We start from the raw sequence: 15,852 nt of genomic DNA on the forward strand, positions 1-15,852 counted from the left end.
CTTACAAATTTTCATCGCGCTATTTTTGGCTGCCATATGCTAAGGACACCAGAAAAAGAGAGAAATATATTTATATGTAATACAAGAGAAAAAGAAAATATATATCTTTATATATCTAAAGTTGTATCTCCATATATTCCTTATAAGGAATAGCATAGACTGTTGATAAAATAATATAACTAGTCAAGATAAAATAAATATAAAGATTTTCGTGATTAAAATAACAAAACAAGTTGAGATACCTGAGATAAGCGGAAGACTTATTCCGATTGGAAAGAAGATAGGAGAATCGGGTCGAAACTTTCGACGCGGAAGTTCCTTTCGCGCCTTTTTACCAGCGTCACTTCACCAATCGAGCCGCGCATGCGCGGCGTCGATGATCCCGCAACGCGTCTCGCGCCAATTTCGCGAATCAGGTAGTATACGTATGAGACATGCTCCGTGGATGAGGTTAGTACAATATATGCTCGGAACACGGCGGACTGGAACCAGTAGTAGTGTCTGCTCCGACGAGGGACGTTGATCGATCTTTCCGTTGTGACGTTTAATACGCGTTGTACGACGCGCGTTTTTCATGATGTAGCACCAGAGCATTCGTGTTGGCAGAGAGAGAGAGAGAGAGACTTGAGCAGGTCGCTGATAATCCGAACGATCGTCCTTTCGTGATCCTGTCGAGAGGATCCTCCCCCTCTCCTTTCCTTCGCTCGTTCCCATTCGATTCTCGCGTGTGTATACGGAAAACATACGTTCCGGGAGAACGTGGAGCCCTCGCGGGACCAGGTATCAAAGCGCGAGTCGCAACACGGCGTCAAGATGGCGTGTGCCACGAGCACAGCTGTTGTTTACCCACAAACCCGTGTGGAGCGGGTCACTGGCTGTTGTCGCTGCTGTTGAGGGAGAGGACGAGCGCGTGCACGACTGGCTCCCCCGTCGTCGGGACTGGTCGGGTCGGAACGATGGGAGATGCTCGACGAATGAGCGACTTGGAGTAACGGGGTATTTTCGAGTGAGCGGCGTGACGGCGACGTGACGAGGACGTGACAGCGACGACGACGACGGCGACGACGGCGACGACGACGACGACGACGACGACGACGAGGGTGGTGATAGTGGCAGTGGTGAACCGAGGAAAAAACGGGAAGATTGCCTCGATGGAAGAGAGCAGCGAGGCCTGCGACGGCGGAAGTCACCAAGTCAGCGGGCACGAATCGAGCGCGAGAAACTAACCTAGTTGCGTCCGCCATCGCTCGACACGAGGACGGCGAGGACGGCGAGGCGGGGTGATCGAGAGTGGAAGCGTCGATACCGAGGGAGGAAGTGGCGAAGTTAGTTTACATCTAGCTAGATCGGAGCGCGTTGTGTGTTCGCGGTCCCGTCCGATGCACGGCTCCTTGATTTTTCCGACCTCTCTCGTTGACCATTACGTAAAAAGCGCGAACGCACGATTGTCCGCATCCTCTCGTATTTTTCCTCGCGTATTTTTCAATCGCGATACTGGATGTGACATTACACGTGTTAACACGTCATGTCTACGTGATTCTTGACAAGTTCGAGGTTAGTCGTTTGCTTGCATGATCGGATATCGGTGAGATTTCGATGATAAAGATCGTTGTTATGTTTGTTAAATTAATTTGATAAGTTGATAAGAATCGTTCGTGACAAGTTATGCATATTTGCGTTTTATTGTCGTTTGTATTTACCGCGAATGACACAATACTGTGAGTCATTGTGTATCTTTGTGCACTCCACCATTAGCGTGAATTATAAATCTGTTATTTTATTGTTATTGTATTTCTGAACAGCTTATCGTTTAATCTGTTAATCTGTTAATCATAATTTTTACTTGGTTTGTGCATGTCGTAAAATATCTGATAGCGATGGAACATTTTAACTTAGTATAATTTATTTCTACAAATTCTCCCTTCAATAATTACATTCTTGTGAATCTATCTTTGTTTAAATTTGTTCTTGTTAATATTAATTTTCTTCATTGAATATACACAGGTATCGTCATGAATGCCAGAACGCAGCTGTTTGAATTGAGTATGGAGGGACGTCAGGTGGACGAGGCGGTGGCAAGCATATTCCATACTGTGCTCTTCCATCGAAGTCTCGGCAAATTCAAGTACAAACAGGAAGGCAGCTATTCGGTGGGTACTGTGGGATACCAGGACGTGGATTGTGACTTCATCGACCTCACTTACGTTTGCTGCTCGTCGGTGTATCTCGATCAGACGTTGAAACGCGAGATATCAGGCTTTTCGGAGGCTCTTCGCTCCACCGACAGTCCGGGCTCAGGTCAGATATCTCTAGAATTCTTCCAGAGGAAAAAAAGCCGCTGGCCATTTCAACCAGAATGTATCCCATGGGAAGTGTGGACGGTACGTCTTGAACTCATCAAATTGGCCACCGAACACGAACGGCAGATATGTCGGGAAAAAGTGGGCGACTTGCTGACGGAAAAAATCCTTTATATCACCGAGGTCATGAATCGACACGATTACGTTCCAAAAGTGCCGAGTCAGGCCGAACTAGATTTGATCTTTGACACTTCGTATCCAGATATACAGCCGTACCTCTTCAAAATGTCCTTCACGACTTCTAGTCCGTCGACCACTACGATGGGCAATACTATGAAAAAGTTGATCAGAGAGACACTGTCCATTTAGTCGTTATAAAATATAGCTCTAAAGTTCTAACATTAATATGTTCGCGCATATAGCTTAGAGTCATCTGAAAAACGCAAAACTTGCTCTTAATTTCCATCTACGATACACAAGTTTCTGTTCACTGCATTGCACCACGCAATTTCATTTTAGATCTATTCGTAATGACTCTAATCTACCTTAGCTATTATTATGAGTTCCTAAAAAAGAAAAAAAGATTCTAAATTTATGCTACGAAAAATGGCCCGAATATAGAGAAATTACCAAAAGTACCTGGTGTACTTTACCTGTTGCGGTAGATTCTTATCACGGATTTTGTAAGCTCTAGTATCTCTTATTAAAAAAAACGGAAATAATACATCACAAAAACTTTATACATCACAGGGACTTCCGCTGCTGTATGTCTCTAATGTTTATATAGTACAAATGAACAGAACACTCTTGTGACACTTGCTTTTTTTGTACTTTACTATGAATGTCCGTCGCATAATTTTAGCAGGATCATGTCAGTCACATTTTACAGGCGATAATACTTTGCGTTATATCTCTTAAAATTTCACCACTGACTCAAGTCTCTCCACACATGACCTTTAAGTCAAAACATTATGTTCCTCTCTCTCTTCTCATCCTTTTCAAATGCTGTGTGTATACATCGTAGAATAGATTCGACCGTAATTTTTAGATATATTTCGCGAATTTATCTTCACACGTCGTATAAAGAAAATAATTTAATTTAGAGTTAAGGATACAGAAAGATGTTAAGCCTCTAGTTCAGAAGAGCAGCAGGTGTTTTCAAATACTTTAATATCTAGTAGAATCCTTGAGAGCAATGCGTCTCGTGTCTTACTCCTTAATAAACTTTTTCGAATACATAACGGCTGTATTTTCGGCGCTGTACACATTGTTTTTCAGTCACAGTTTAAAGTTGAAAAAAAAAATAAACATTGTTAAACTAAACAGACGATATGCTTGGACGAGGATGCTTTTGAATTATTCTGCATGTATATACGTACTCATACATTTATATATCCATACATCCATCATACATATATACATATATACATGCATACATATATACGTATAATTTATATACATACATACATTATATATATATACATACCTATAATTTTTATATATACAATTATATATAATTTATATATAATTTATATAATATATATATAATATATATAATATATATATAATTTATATTAATATTATTATTTATGCGTGTGGGTGTGTGTGTGTATGTATGTTTATTTATTATTGTTATGTATATATGTATGTATGTACACGCACGTGCGTGCGTTGCGTACACACAGCATGTATATACAGTATACAAAACATGCTATAATTTCTGCTTCTTAAATTTAACATTAGATTTTCGGTCGTCTAATTTTGAATTTAGTGATATGGAAATCGGCATTGTAAGCGGTGGGAGTCATATTTAGCATTAAATTGCGCGGCAAAGTAAAGCGTTAATTAAATAATTATGGTGTATGGATGATATCGATTGTTATTTATTTTTACGAATGATGATAGACGATAAGCTTTTCGTCAGATTACATTATAACGCGCAGTTCACAGACTATTCATACTGCTTTCGTTGATCTTAAGTTATTATATTATATATATGTATAATCAAAGTGTAAAATAAGTTAAACTAATTGTTAAGCCAATGCGCGCGATGCCGCAATATCGAAGCGCACCGGGTGATACGAAAGAACCGCACGAAAAATCGCAGTCATAACTACATTTTCCCAGTCGTTTCGTGCCTTCGTATCAAATTTTTGATAGGGAAATTAATGTATTAGGAAAACTAATATACCTGATCCAGATATCATTATTATTATATATAATATGATAATAATGATAATATCATTATTATTTATTGACCACACGCGAAGCATCTCTCATCTTGTAAGGAGCGAGATAGTTTTTTCTCTCTCTCTCGCGCGCGCGCAGAAGATAAATCTGTGATTCTTCTCGGATTCGAGGCGGTTTCGTTTCTATTCCTCGTAAGCGATAAATGTGTGTCGTTGACGTCGTGCCGTTTTAGGAGTTCCAAGTTGACGGGAAACGCACGGATATCGGAACGTTCGTCGGCGGTGACTCACGCGCGATTATACTTATTGTACAATGTAAATAGTGTGTCCGAAAAATTATGCCGTAAATCAAAGACGTCGTGTCGGAAGGGTCTTCGCACGTTCCGAGATCCGTACATTGGCCTTTCCTACGACCAATCGACAAAGATATCACGACGCGTAGTACACATGTACTTTACGAGTTAACGGTATAGACGAGAAGCGTAATAATAATTTATAATTAATCATATATCGTCTCTATTGCTTTCTTTCGCGATGTTCTGTAAGTAGTTTAATATACAATTACAATTTAGCTAAATGTTTCGCGAATCGAACGTATGTCGATTCTATTGGATTGTTTTTCTTCTCTTGTCGATTGAAGAAAAGAAAAGAAAGGAAAGGAAAGGAAAGCACGCGGTAATCGTCGATAATATCCGCCGCTCTCTGCGATTCTCTGAGTCGACTGTAATCTCTTTCCCTCGCACCATCCGGCGTATGCCGTGTACGATTGTAAAAAGTAAAAAAAGATATGACATTATGACAAAGAGAGGCGCGTATATGTGTGTATAGGCGCATATATATATACATATATATATATATGACATATAGAAAGAACAAAGAGATAGAAAGAGAGAAAGAACGAAAGAGCACGAGCGAGTGGACAAGTGTGTATGTGCAACTAGAATTTTGCGGATTTATCAAATTGCCACATGCTGTTATAAATAAATATAATTTTATATATATATATATATATATATATATATATATATGTATGTATGTATGTATAAGAGCAAAATAGAAGATAAAACCGAGACCTGTATATTATAAGCTGCGAGACAAAATGTGACAAAATGTGTAGTGTGTATAGCGAGGAAGATGAAATATCTGCAAGTTTTAATTTATCATGATGAGCTGACGATAAAGGACTAATTATTAATAAATTACTGTATTTTATAATAGTGCTTTTATGAAAACATTCAAATCCTTTACTTTGTCACGAAGCCTATTTAATCTCATTTCATCTCGCATATAATGAAATATAAATTTCCAACAATTTCATATATTTTTTATATGTATGGACGTTTTAAAGAAAATTTAAAAAAATTTACGTCTGTTAAAAAATATGAATAATTATTTTTTTTCTATGGTTCATATCAATTAAAAATATATGAATAATATAATTATGTATATCATAAATTTTATAAAATGCTTATATCTCAATCTGTAACTATAAAAATCTTTTAACTAACTGCTTATGTTCGTATAATTATTTTTGTATTTTTTGAAATTTTATTTACTATATTGTAAAAAAAAACATTATCTGCTTTAAAAGACATAAGATATGAATTCTCTACGTCTGCAAAAATATATATTATCTTTAATTAATCTTTGACTCTTGTGGCATGTAAATGTCAAAGCAATTATATCAAGTAATATCAAGTGTAAAATACATGTTTTATCATTCTGTTACGTGCTGCGCTCTACTGAGTGACTCGCGAATTTTCAACCAAAGTTTCACGCTCTCTCGGTATTGTATTGATTATCGTTACGAATTTTTCTGATTACCGATGTGATTATCAAGCGGGCATCTAAAAATGGACGTCTAATTTCACCATTTTTCACTCGCAACATTCCGACCAACGTGCCTTCGTTTTAAATAAGACTGTCATGCAAAACTTGTACTTCTATCGTCCCGAACAAATGTGAAATTTTTCGCATACCGCGCGTCAAGAATTTTCGCATCATCCGGGAAGAGCATAATCGAGTCAAAGAATTTATCCACAATATGATGCAAACGGATGCGAATTTGCTCTCTTCTCTGTTCGCGAAACCGAACGCGTGCGGATATTCGCGAAGGATATATTCATTTTACTTTTATTAGATTCTTCTCCCGGTTTCACAAGAATTCTAAGTATTTTGAAGTTGCCTTGACATAGCTGTTGATGCCACGTGCATCAAGCAGAGAAAGATTACGAATATATAGCATATAATTGTTGAATTGTTATTAGTTTCTTTCGGATAGCAGCTTACTTAAATTTATGTACAAATTGAGATACAGGAGAATAAGTACACAAAAAGATGCATTTCAAGTTTTTACAGTTTTAGTAGTTGTACTGTAAAACGCTCATGAAGGAAATCTAATTATTAGTCCATTAACTCTTAATGGAATTATTGCAGAGTTTTTAGTTTTGTACTGTTTTTTGTCGTCTTAATTACGATAAAGTAGTATTTTTACATTATATATGTACTATTATATATATTGTATATATTTTATTCAATAGTTTGTATATGATAATGATAGCAATAGATAAATAATAAGAGATGAAAATGATGAATGATATTTTATAGAAATTCTTGTAATACGTAAAATTTATTTTTCCCCGTTAATTACTACTAATTATCAATTTTCGTGAACTTTGCATTTTAAAGATTTATATCTTACTCAAATTTTATATAATAAAAAAATATTCATTGACTTATAAGATTTAAACAAATGTTTTCAAAATTAAAAATTCTATGATACTATACACTATACATCATAGATTGCATATTATGTTACATACTGTTTTCTTACTAAGTTTCTACAAATTTAATCTCAAAAAAATTTTTCAAAATTATATACATACATAGTGTATCTCTTCATAATTCATAATTAAAAATATTTCATGTCTCATTGAAATTCTTGTAGTGTTTTGTATCTATCAGATTAAATTACATATAAATGATTTTTTTTATGAAAACATTGTGATTCCATAAAACAAGCATGTAAAATGTAAGATATAAGGCAATGATTTTGTTATTACACAACCACATGTATCACACATAGCAATATAAGGTAAATATAACGGCAGCTATGAAAGCTGTCAATAGTTTTGATAAAGCTGTCGTTATATTTATTCAACATTGTGTTATTTATATAATGTATTAAGCTGAAAAATTTAAATACACTTCTGAGAGTTATTTTACTAACATATTATCATATAAAATTTTTTTTTTATCAAACTTAGAATATTAAATTTAACTTCAATAAAATAGAAAAAGATATATTTGTAAAAAATAATTTTTAGTTTTAATAAATAATTTATTAAGAAAGAGAAAAAGAGAGAGGGAGGAAATTTTTTGAATGAAAAGATTAAAGTAACCTATAAAAGTGAAATAAAAAAAAATAAAAAAGTATATATATCGAATTAAATAAAAATTATTATTTAAGAAAATACTATTCAATTGGTATAAGTACACATATAACTCTTAACATCTTAAACTCAAGAAAGAGAACGATATTTTTCAAAATTACGAGAAGAAAGGTGATGTATCGTTCTGAAATTTCACAAAATCTGACTTGTTCAATACTTATAAAATCAAGCATTGATATATGCATACTTCTCGATATTATCATAAAAAATATTCGTGTTAAATCATGATCGTGATCATGCACACATACGTGAAGCACGCGCACGCCTGCGCGGAAAAACCACGTCGGGGCGAAGTCGCTTTCACGAAGCCGGTGCGCTTCCGATTTTCACGCCTCTCAGTCGCCGATAGGAAGCAGCGCGTGAACCGCCGGCGTCGCGACGCTCCGAGATGATCGTCGCGCGTCACCACATATTCGGGATGAGAGCATCGCCGTCTGGCGATCGTGATTTCGATATTTTTCCAAAAATCGCGAAACTTGGCGATTTATTGAACATCCCGCGAAATAAATCGAGCGTAACAAACACGTGTACCACGATATTTTGAAAAAAATGAACAAATAAATCAGTAACAAAATTATAAGATAAAAAATAAAATAAAAAAAGACAGCGCGAGAGAAGGTGCATTCTAATTAGACGAGTGTCAAAGTGTACATACACGCATAAAAGATACTCCATATATGTCATTAAAAACAATCAATATACATAAAATAAAATAAATAAATTATAAAATAAAATAAATAAATCATAAAAAAGCTCCGGATGTTCTATATACATATACATATATATATATATTCGCGTTGCGTAATATAAAATCGCGCGTGATAGATTATAAGAGACAGATTGCATAGAGAATCCTTTTTTGTGCTTGTATCATATGTGCGATTATATACATGTTTCTCTGCCATTATTACTTTTTCTTCGTTTCGCGAATCCCTCGAGGATAAGCGAATTCTAGTAGTTATATCGGCCTAATATCTTTATGTGATCGCGCGCGTGAAGCGTCGCGACGTCGCTAAATTAAGCGATTTGTTTCGGCACGAAATTTGGGGGCAACGAGATCCACCGCCAGCTTCATCGGAAGAAATTGCCACGGTTCGTCCGGACTCTTCAACAGGTGGCCGAAATCGATTTCGCACATATGTGTATGTGCGTGTGTGTGTGTATGCAAGCATGATCACTTTTCACAATGCGTCAGGATGCACATATTTATTCCCTTTTTCATATTGGTCGATAATCCTCTAATCCCTTTGTCAGTTTTCCAAGAACAACGAAATGTTTAAATGTACAAGTTTAATATATATCAGAAAGAAAAAAGAAGAGATTACTTTAAATTATTAAAAAATAAAATTGTTAAAAATTATTAAAAAATAAAATTGTATATGACGTGTACAAAATAAGATTCCTATATTTAGTTATTATTAGGTTTGTGCAACAAATTTATGGTGCAGCAGAGATTATTAATGTTGACTGGCAAATTATAGAATTACTTGATTGTTAAAAAAAGTAAAGATTCTCTTATAGGAATATAGAAACGCAAAATTATACTTGCATTAGTTGGTTTTGAGAAAATTAAAGAAATCTTGTATACGTCATCTTTCATTCTTATTTTCTCAATAATTAAAAAAATATGCGATGCAGAAGTGAAATTCGATAATTAATAATAATTAATTTATTATATTAAATCATCAATGATTCATATTCCAAACATTTTAACAAACGCTCTGCGGTTATCTCGGGAACTTGCCATAATTGTTTCTCGATACTCTATAACCGCAACAAATTCATTAATATTTGCTGTAACACATTGCTCCATCAATAAACTACATACTATGTAGTTCGCAACGCGCTTCCATTAATCTCCGATTACGCATCGCGCGTTCACGGGTGGAAAACTATTTCCGCCCTGTGCAATTTACAACCTTTCGGCCGCATATAAATAAATTTACGCATGCAAAAGCGGAAGTCGGTGGTACGTTAGAAACAGTCCGTCGCAAATTCATCGTGTCGCTTCTCGAACAAAATTATTCCTCGATGCGAAAGAGGAAATAAAAAAAAAAAGAAACGAGAACGCCGAGCTTTAGAAACACTCTTAGACTTTAAATAACAAGGTAGCCTGAGGAATGTCCGGTTCCCTCGAGCTTTTTAAAATAGCTCGTTCGTTGTACTCTCGAGATCCGTGAAAGACGACGTGGCTATTGTGCGTCAACAGTTACGAAACTTTCCGAATATTTGTTTGACAGCTCGACGACGACATTGCCAAAGTTTGCCGACAGTTTCATCCACTGGTATTCGCCAAACGGGTCATAATCGGCGCTCTTAATTACTCTCCCGTGTTCTGTTTCAGCGAGACGAATAACCGTTCTCCCCAGAATCGAAAGTTTCGTCGCGACATGTTAATTGCCTAACTCTCGTCGTCATTTCTCTCCGGAAACGTCAAAGGAACCGACAAAATCGCGACTAATGCTGTTAATAATATTAACAAACATATTATAATATTTATATAATGTAAACATAAAATGTAATTAAACTCTTGACATACAAAAACGATTCTATCGACAAGACGATCGATTTCTAAAATATATAGCTGCCAAAGAACAGTGTAAATTATGTACTATAATGCAGGAGTGTAAGAGTGAGTATGCAACGACGTCCTGGGAACGAGCCTTTTGATATAAATACCTTTAACAATATTATTTTGCTCGCCCATTCATAAAGCCTCGACATTTACTCACTGCCACCTTGCAAACTAATGAACAAGGAGAAAAAATCGGTGTTGTTGTTAATAAGAATTTTTTCGTCATAATTAACGATTTTCCCATTTTCGCCCGAACTTTAACGAGATGATCTTATTGTAAAAAATGTAATAAAATCATCAATAATCTTGATTAAATGCGAAAAAGGGTGGAAAGTGAATTTCTTCGAGATTTAAATACACAATAAAAAAAGAAATTAAATGTCTCGTGCAAGAATTGTGATCGTACAACGAAAACAATATTTTTCATCGAGCTGCCCTTAAATTGTTAACAAAATCGAACGCGCTTAAAGGATTATTGCAGCGAACGATAGCTGCAACGCATACGTGTTGTGAACAAAATCGGTGCGAAGTCATTTAGTCCCGACGAGAGATACCGCGGTGCGAAATCCAAACTAATCTACTTATCTCTCGGGCTATAACTCGTTTATCTATCGGAACCTTATCACGCGGGATCCAGCGATATCGACGTAAATGAACGAGCTCCGTGAGAAATTAATTCGCATCTCCGGGATCGATGATGACGTCGATCGCGGACACTTCACTCGACTTTGTCAGCGCGCACTCTTCCGATTAACTCGTGGCTCGCCGAATTACATTATCGGAGAACGAGATTTTCCCTCGTTGTTTCGGGAAATGGGTCTATCTACGCGAGTGCTATTGATTTAACGTATGATCGATTCGAAATAAGAAGAGAAGAAGCGAGTGAAAGAGGCAGATCAGCGCTCTTCTTCAGGATAAACTAAGGATGATCAACGACACAGACATGACGCAAATAACATCGGAATCGTCGGTGGCATCTGCTGTGCAAAATTCGTCGGCACGCAACTACAGCTACCAGGAGGACGTTACCACGTCGAACGTGATGGTGCAGACAGTATTCTGCGCGTTCTACATCATCATCTTCGTGCTGGGTATTTTCGGCAACGTGCTGGTGGTCTTCGTCGTCGGTCGAAACCGCCAGATGCACACGGTCACCAATCTTTTCATCACGAATCTCGCCCTCAGCGATGTACTGCTGTGCGTGCTAGCCGTGCCCTTCACTCCGCTCTACACCTTCCTGGGCGGTTGGGTCTTCGGTAAGACCCTTTGCCACCTGGTGCCCTTCGCCCAGGGCGTCAGCGTGTACATCAGTACGTTTACATTGACCAGCATAGCAGTCGATCGATTCCTGGTGATCATCTATCCGTTTCATCCGCGCATGAAGATCGAGATATGCCTAACCATCATCGTGAGCATTTGGATGATCGCGCTGATAATGACCTTGCCATACGGGTTATACATGCAGCTGGAGGAACCTTACACCTACTGCGAGGAGCACTGGCCCAGCGAGCCATTTCGCAAGGTCTTCAGCTTGCTCACGTCGATAGCGCAATTCGTCGTGCCGTTCTTCGTCATCGCCTTCTGCTACGTGTGCGTGTCGATTAAGCTGAATGATCGGGCGCGTGCCAAGCCCGGCAGCAAGACGAGCAAGCGCGAGGAGGCGGATCGCGAGAGGAAGCGTCGCACCAACCGGATGCTGATCGCCATGGTCACTATATTCGGCGTGTCCTGGCTGCCACTCAACATCGTCAACGTCGTCGATGATTTCTATTCGCACGCCAACAACTGGTCCTACTACAAGCTCTGCTTCTTCATGTCGCACTGTCTCGCCATGAGCAGCACCTGCTACAATCCGTTCCTCTACGCCTGGCTGAATGACAACTTTCGCAAGGAATTTAAACAGGTACATGTGTTTCGATAAGCAGATATGCATTAAAGTTTACCTCTGCCATTTTGAGCGAGAGCCAAGGTAAAATCAGATCTTCTCTTCAAGTTGCCGGACAGATTATTTATTTTATTGCCTCTCTCTCTCTCTCATCCGTCAGGTATACGGGAGTAAGCGGATTATTTTAGTTACAGGATTTGTATAGATATAGCATTTTGCATAAAATCTATTTTCGCAAAATTGTAGAATATAAAAAGCAACGTATCAAAAATAGCAGATTTTCTAGCAGATTCTCGAAGATAAATTTGATGTTATATATTCTCCGAGCCCTTTAAAATTTTACTAGAATGTGTTTCTTATTAAAAAAATTATATGAAACACGTCGCGCATATATATGTATATAATAGAACTATTTAGAATGCAATTTTACGTTGATATTCGCAATCTGTCAAAATCACGCGCACGTACGCAATTTTCACGTCGCGCTGCAAAGACGCGCTTTAAAGTAATTAGGGCACGACTATTTGCATCGAAATTACCGGAATTATCGACGGAGAGAGAATCTAATGGTTTGGCGAAATACACATCTTACATTCGTTATACAGGGGAAGATCGTGCATTTCAATTAATTTGCAGTATGGCTGTTTTTTGCCTCTGTATTTGCACATGTACGAAACGTGCTTAGAAAACATCAACTATAATAATACTAGAAACAGTCGTGCGCAAACGTACTACGTATAAATATTGCAGTTTGCATTCTGAATAAGAGTATCCACAGTCTATTCAAAGATGGTAACGTATTGACGGTTCAAGCATGTTCGCATTTGCTGAAACAGGAATTTATGATAATAAACTGGTTTTTGTTCTTTATTTTTCTCCCTTAAGATTCCTTTGCGCGCTACTATAATAATAAACTCGTAGAATAGAAGATTTGTATCTCGTTATGTTCGTAATGTTTTATATTTTCTAGTATTCTCTCGTTCTCTGATACTATTGGAAAATATATTATGTCGGATTTTTCACATTGTTTCATTTTCTTTATTCGTATCGTGTATATATATTCTCTTCCTTTTATAATTTTTGTTGTATATTTTTTTTCAATATTTATATCTTTATATTATACTGCACAATTTTAACGTTTCATTGTTGTAATGAAGAAATAGGATATAAAAATAATAATGTAATCATCTTTCATATGTGATCAATTTATAAATCATTTGTAAAGTAAGATATCTCTTTGTGAATAATTAAAAGAAAATTAATTATAAACAAATTTGATTAAAAATGTTTTGGAATTAATGAAGATTTATTCTCATATATTAAGCATTTTTCTCGCGCTCGTGATGTTTGATTAATTCTTCTCTCGATTTGCTTTTAATTATTTTTTAATCATTTATACTACATCTTGTGACTACGCCTTTCTATCAATTTCCAACCTCAAGTTTCACAATAATAAAAACGGTCGTTTAACGACCGTTTCGTAACGACTCTTGGAAAGCTTCTCCATAAACTGCAATTATGGGATCGATTATTAATTTTATCCGGACGTAAAATTGATTTAACCGCACCTTATGCCTTGAGGGATATCACTAGTAAATGGGACTATGTAAAGTTAAACATTGCTCGATTGCGCATACATTTGTCGAAGAGATGAGGAACTGTGCTTATCGAGCTAATAGGGTTGATAATCGTAAAAAAAATTATGCAATGTTTTCAGAAGCTTCCAATTAATTTAATAAGTTATGAGAATACTATGTGCCTATAATATGTATGTATATTTAACTTCAATCAAAAATCATTGGTCAGAATAATGGCATGAGTCAACTATGGAGCCAGCTTGACATGAGTCAAAATTATATCTCGTTTCAAGGAAGACGCGCCAATAGAATGATATCATTGTTATGATATGTCTGAAATTTTACGTTATCTAGAAATCATAAAATGAAATCCCGTTAATGTTTTCATAGGTCCTGCCGTGTTTCTCGAGAAACTCTAATGGTGACACTCCGAGGAGCAGGGAGGGCTGCAAGGGAGACAAATTATGTAACGGTAATAATACCTTGCAAGAGACATTGCTACCGAGCAACACGACGCGAACGCAGAATCCCGAGGGATGCGAGATGATTATTCTGGAGCCGACAACGAACATCTCGAAAGAACAAGATCAGCCTTCGAGCTCCTCCAAGGACTTCGATGATGTGGCTCTGTGAAAACCTGTCAGGTATGCTAATACGTTATATAAAAATACTAGACATATCAGAAGGAGCAAACATTACTATATAATATTATCACACAAGAGAAAGAAAGGAAGAAAAAAGAGAAAAAGAGAGAATAACTCGATCTATTCAAGATAATGATAATATTCCTGCAAATGTAGACCCTATCATAATAATTATTCGTTAAACAACATCTCATTTTTTAAACAATTGCATTCAAAACAACGTTCAGATTAAAAATGATTTTCTCTCTTATGCAGCAATTTTATAAAAGTTACCTTTTTTTTGTAAATAATACTGCATCATATTTATTTTTAACATATTACAATATATAAATAGAAATAGCGAATACTAATCATATAAAGAAAAGATATATAGAGTAAATTTTTTAATAAATTAATTTTTTGTATATATTTTTGTATATATATATTTTTATATAAAAATAATATTTTATAAAAATATATATTTTTTGTACTCTAATACATGTATATCTCTCACTACATATATTTCTTTTATATTACATGCCAATTTTTTTATTTTTCCGTGCCAAAGAGATAGAATATCGAAATTTATAATTCTATCCAGCTACCGTATAAAGTTTTATTATAGCGCCAAATGGAACCGCAAATGGACTTTTGTCCTTTGAACCTTTCGCGGAATATGTCTCGCTCATCTAAGAAAATTTTCGATTTTTCTCGAGGTGCTTTGATTTGCAGCACTTTGGTGCGGTAGTTCTATAGAATTCTGTGGGCGCGACGACAGGCTGACAACGCACATATGCACATTCAGCAGACATAATAAAAGAAACCCCGCGCTTTATAAGATCCGCAAGTGCAAGGAAAACATTGTTCGAACCAATCTTCGATTTTCATTTCTGACGCTGTCGCCGGAAAAGTAGAGCCGGAAGCACAGTGAAATATTCGAAATGCCGAAGTCGTGCATTTTTGCTACGAAGAAATTTTCGCGCGACAACGCAATTGCAGAGAATCCTGTTACCCACTGTCTTGTATTACGGTTTTCGCGCACTTTCCACTAATATGGCACACTCCTTCGTATGGATAGCTCGATTTACGAAACGATCGAGAGGCGAAGAGTCGTTCTCGCACGTGCGGCGAAGCATCTTGAAATGAAATTGTAGATGTACCGAGAGAGAAACTGCTATCGATATTTTCATTCGTTTACGTGAGTCTAATTATAAAACTGAGTGAAAAACATTTATTAGAACAAAAATAATT

General features: G+C 36.4%; 2 protein-coding genes across 6 annotated transcripts in view; both read left to right on the forward strand.

Moving 5' to 3' along the window:
- Nucleotides 1-410: 410 nt before the first annotated feature.
- Nucleotides 411-2,960, forward strand: LOC105248965 (autophagy-related protein 101). Of its 2 annotated transcripts, none has more exons than XM_011254077.3 (2): nt 411-1,325; nt 2,005-2,960. In XM_011254077.3, exon 2 carries the CDS (start codon nt 2,013-2,015, stop codon nt 2,667-2,669), a length of 657 nt encoding a protein of 218 aa, XP_011252379.1. In that variant the 5' UTR covers nt 411-1,325; nt 2,005-2,012; the 3' UTR covers nt 2,670-2,960. The 2 variants fall into 2 exon arrangements, with proteins under 2 accessions (XP_011252379.1, XP_011252381.1); XM_011254079.3 differs by lacking the exon at nt 411-1,325 and adding an exon at nt 1,335-1,554.
- A 5,759-nt stretch (nt 2,961-8,719) lies between these two features.
- LOC105248964 (prolactin-releasing peptide receptor) overlaps nt 8,720-15,852 on the forward strand; it is a 53,603-nt gene continuing 46,470 nt past the window's right edge. For 3 of the 4 annotated variants that reach the window (XM_025410263.1, XM_025410262.1, XM_025410261.1), the window contains exons 1-2: nt 9,634-12,419; nt 14,369-14,622. In XM_025410263.1, the coding sequence (XP_025266048.1) occupies nt 11,442-12,419; nt 14,369-14,611 (1,221 nt within the window). In that variant the 5' untranslated portion in view covers nt 9,634-11,441 and the 3' untranslated portion in view covers nt 14,612-14,622. Of the gene's footprint in view, nt 9,056-9,633; nt 12,420-14,368; nt 14,623-15,852 lie in introns of those variants that run through there. The other variant, XM_011254074.3, reaches the window with a different exon arrangement.

The sequence above is a fragment of the Camponotus floridanus genome, unplaced genomic scaffold, assembly GCF_003227725.1.
Source record: "Camponotus floridanus strain SB8 unplaced genomic scaffold, Cflo_v7.5 scaffold30, whole genome shotgun sequence".
NCBI lineage: Eukaryota > Metazoa > Arthropoda > Insecta > Hymenoptera > Formicidae > Camponotus > Camponotus floridanus.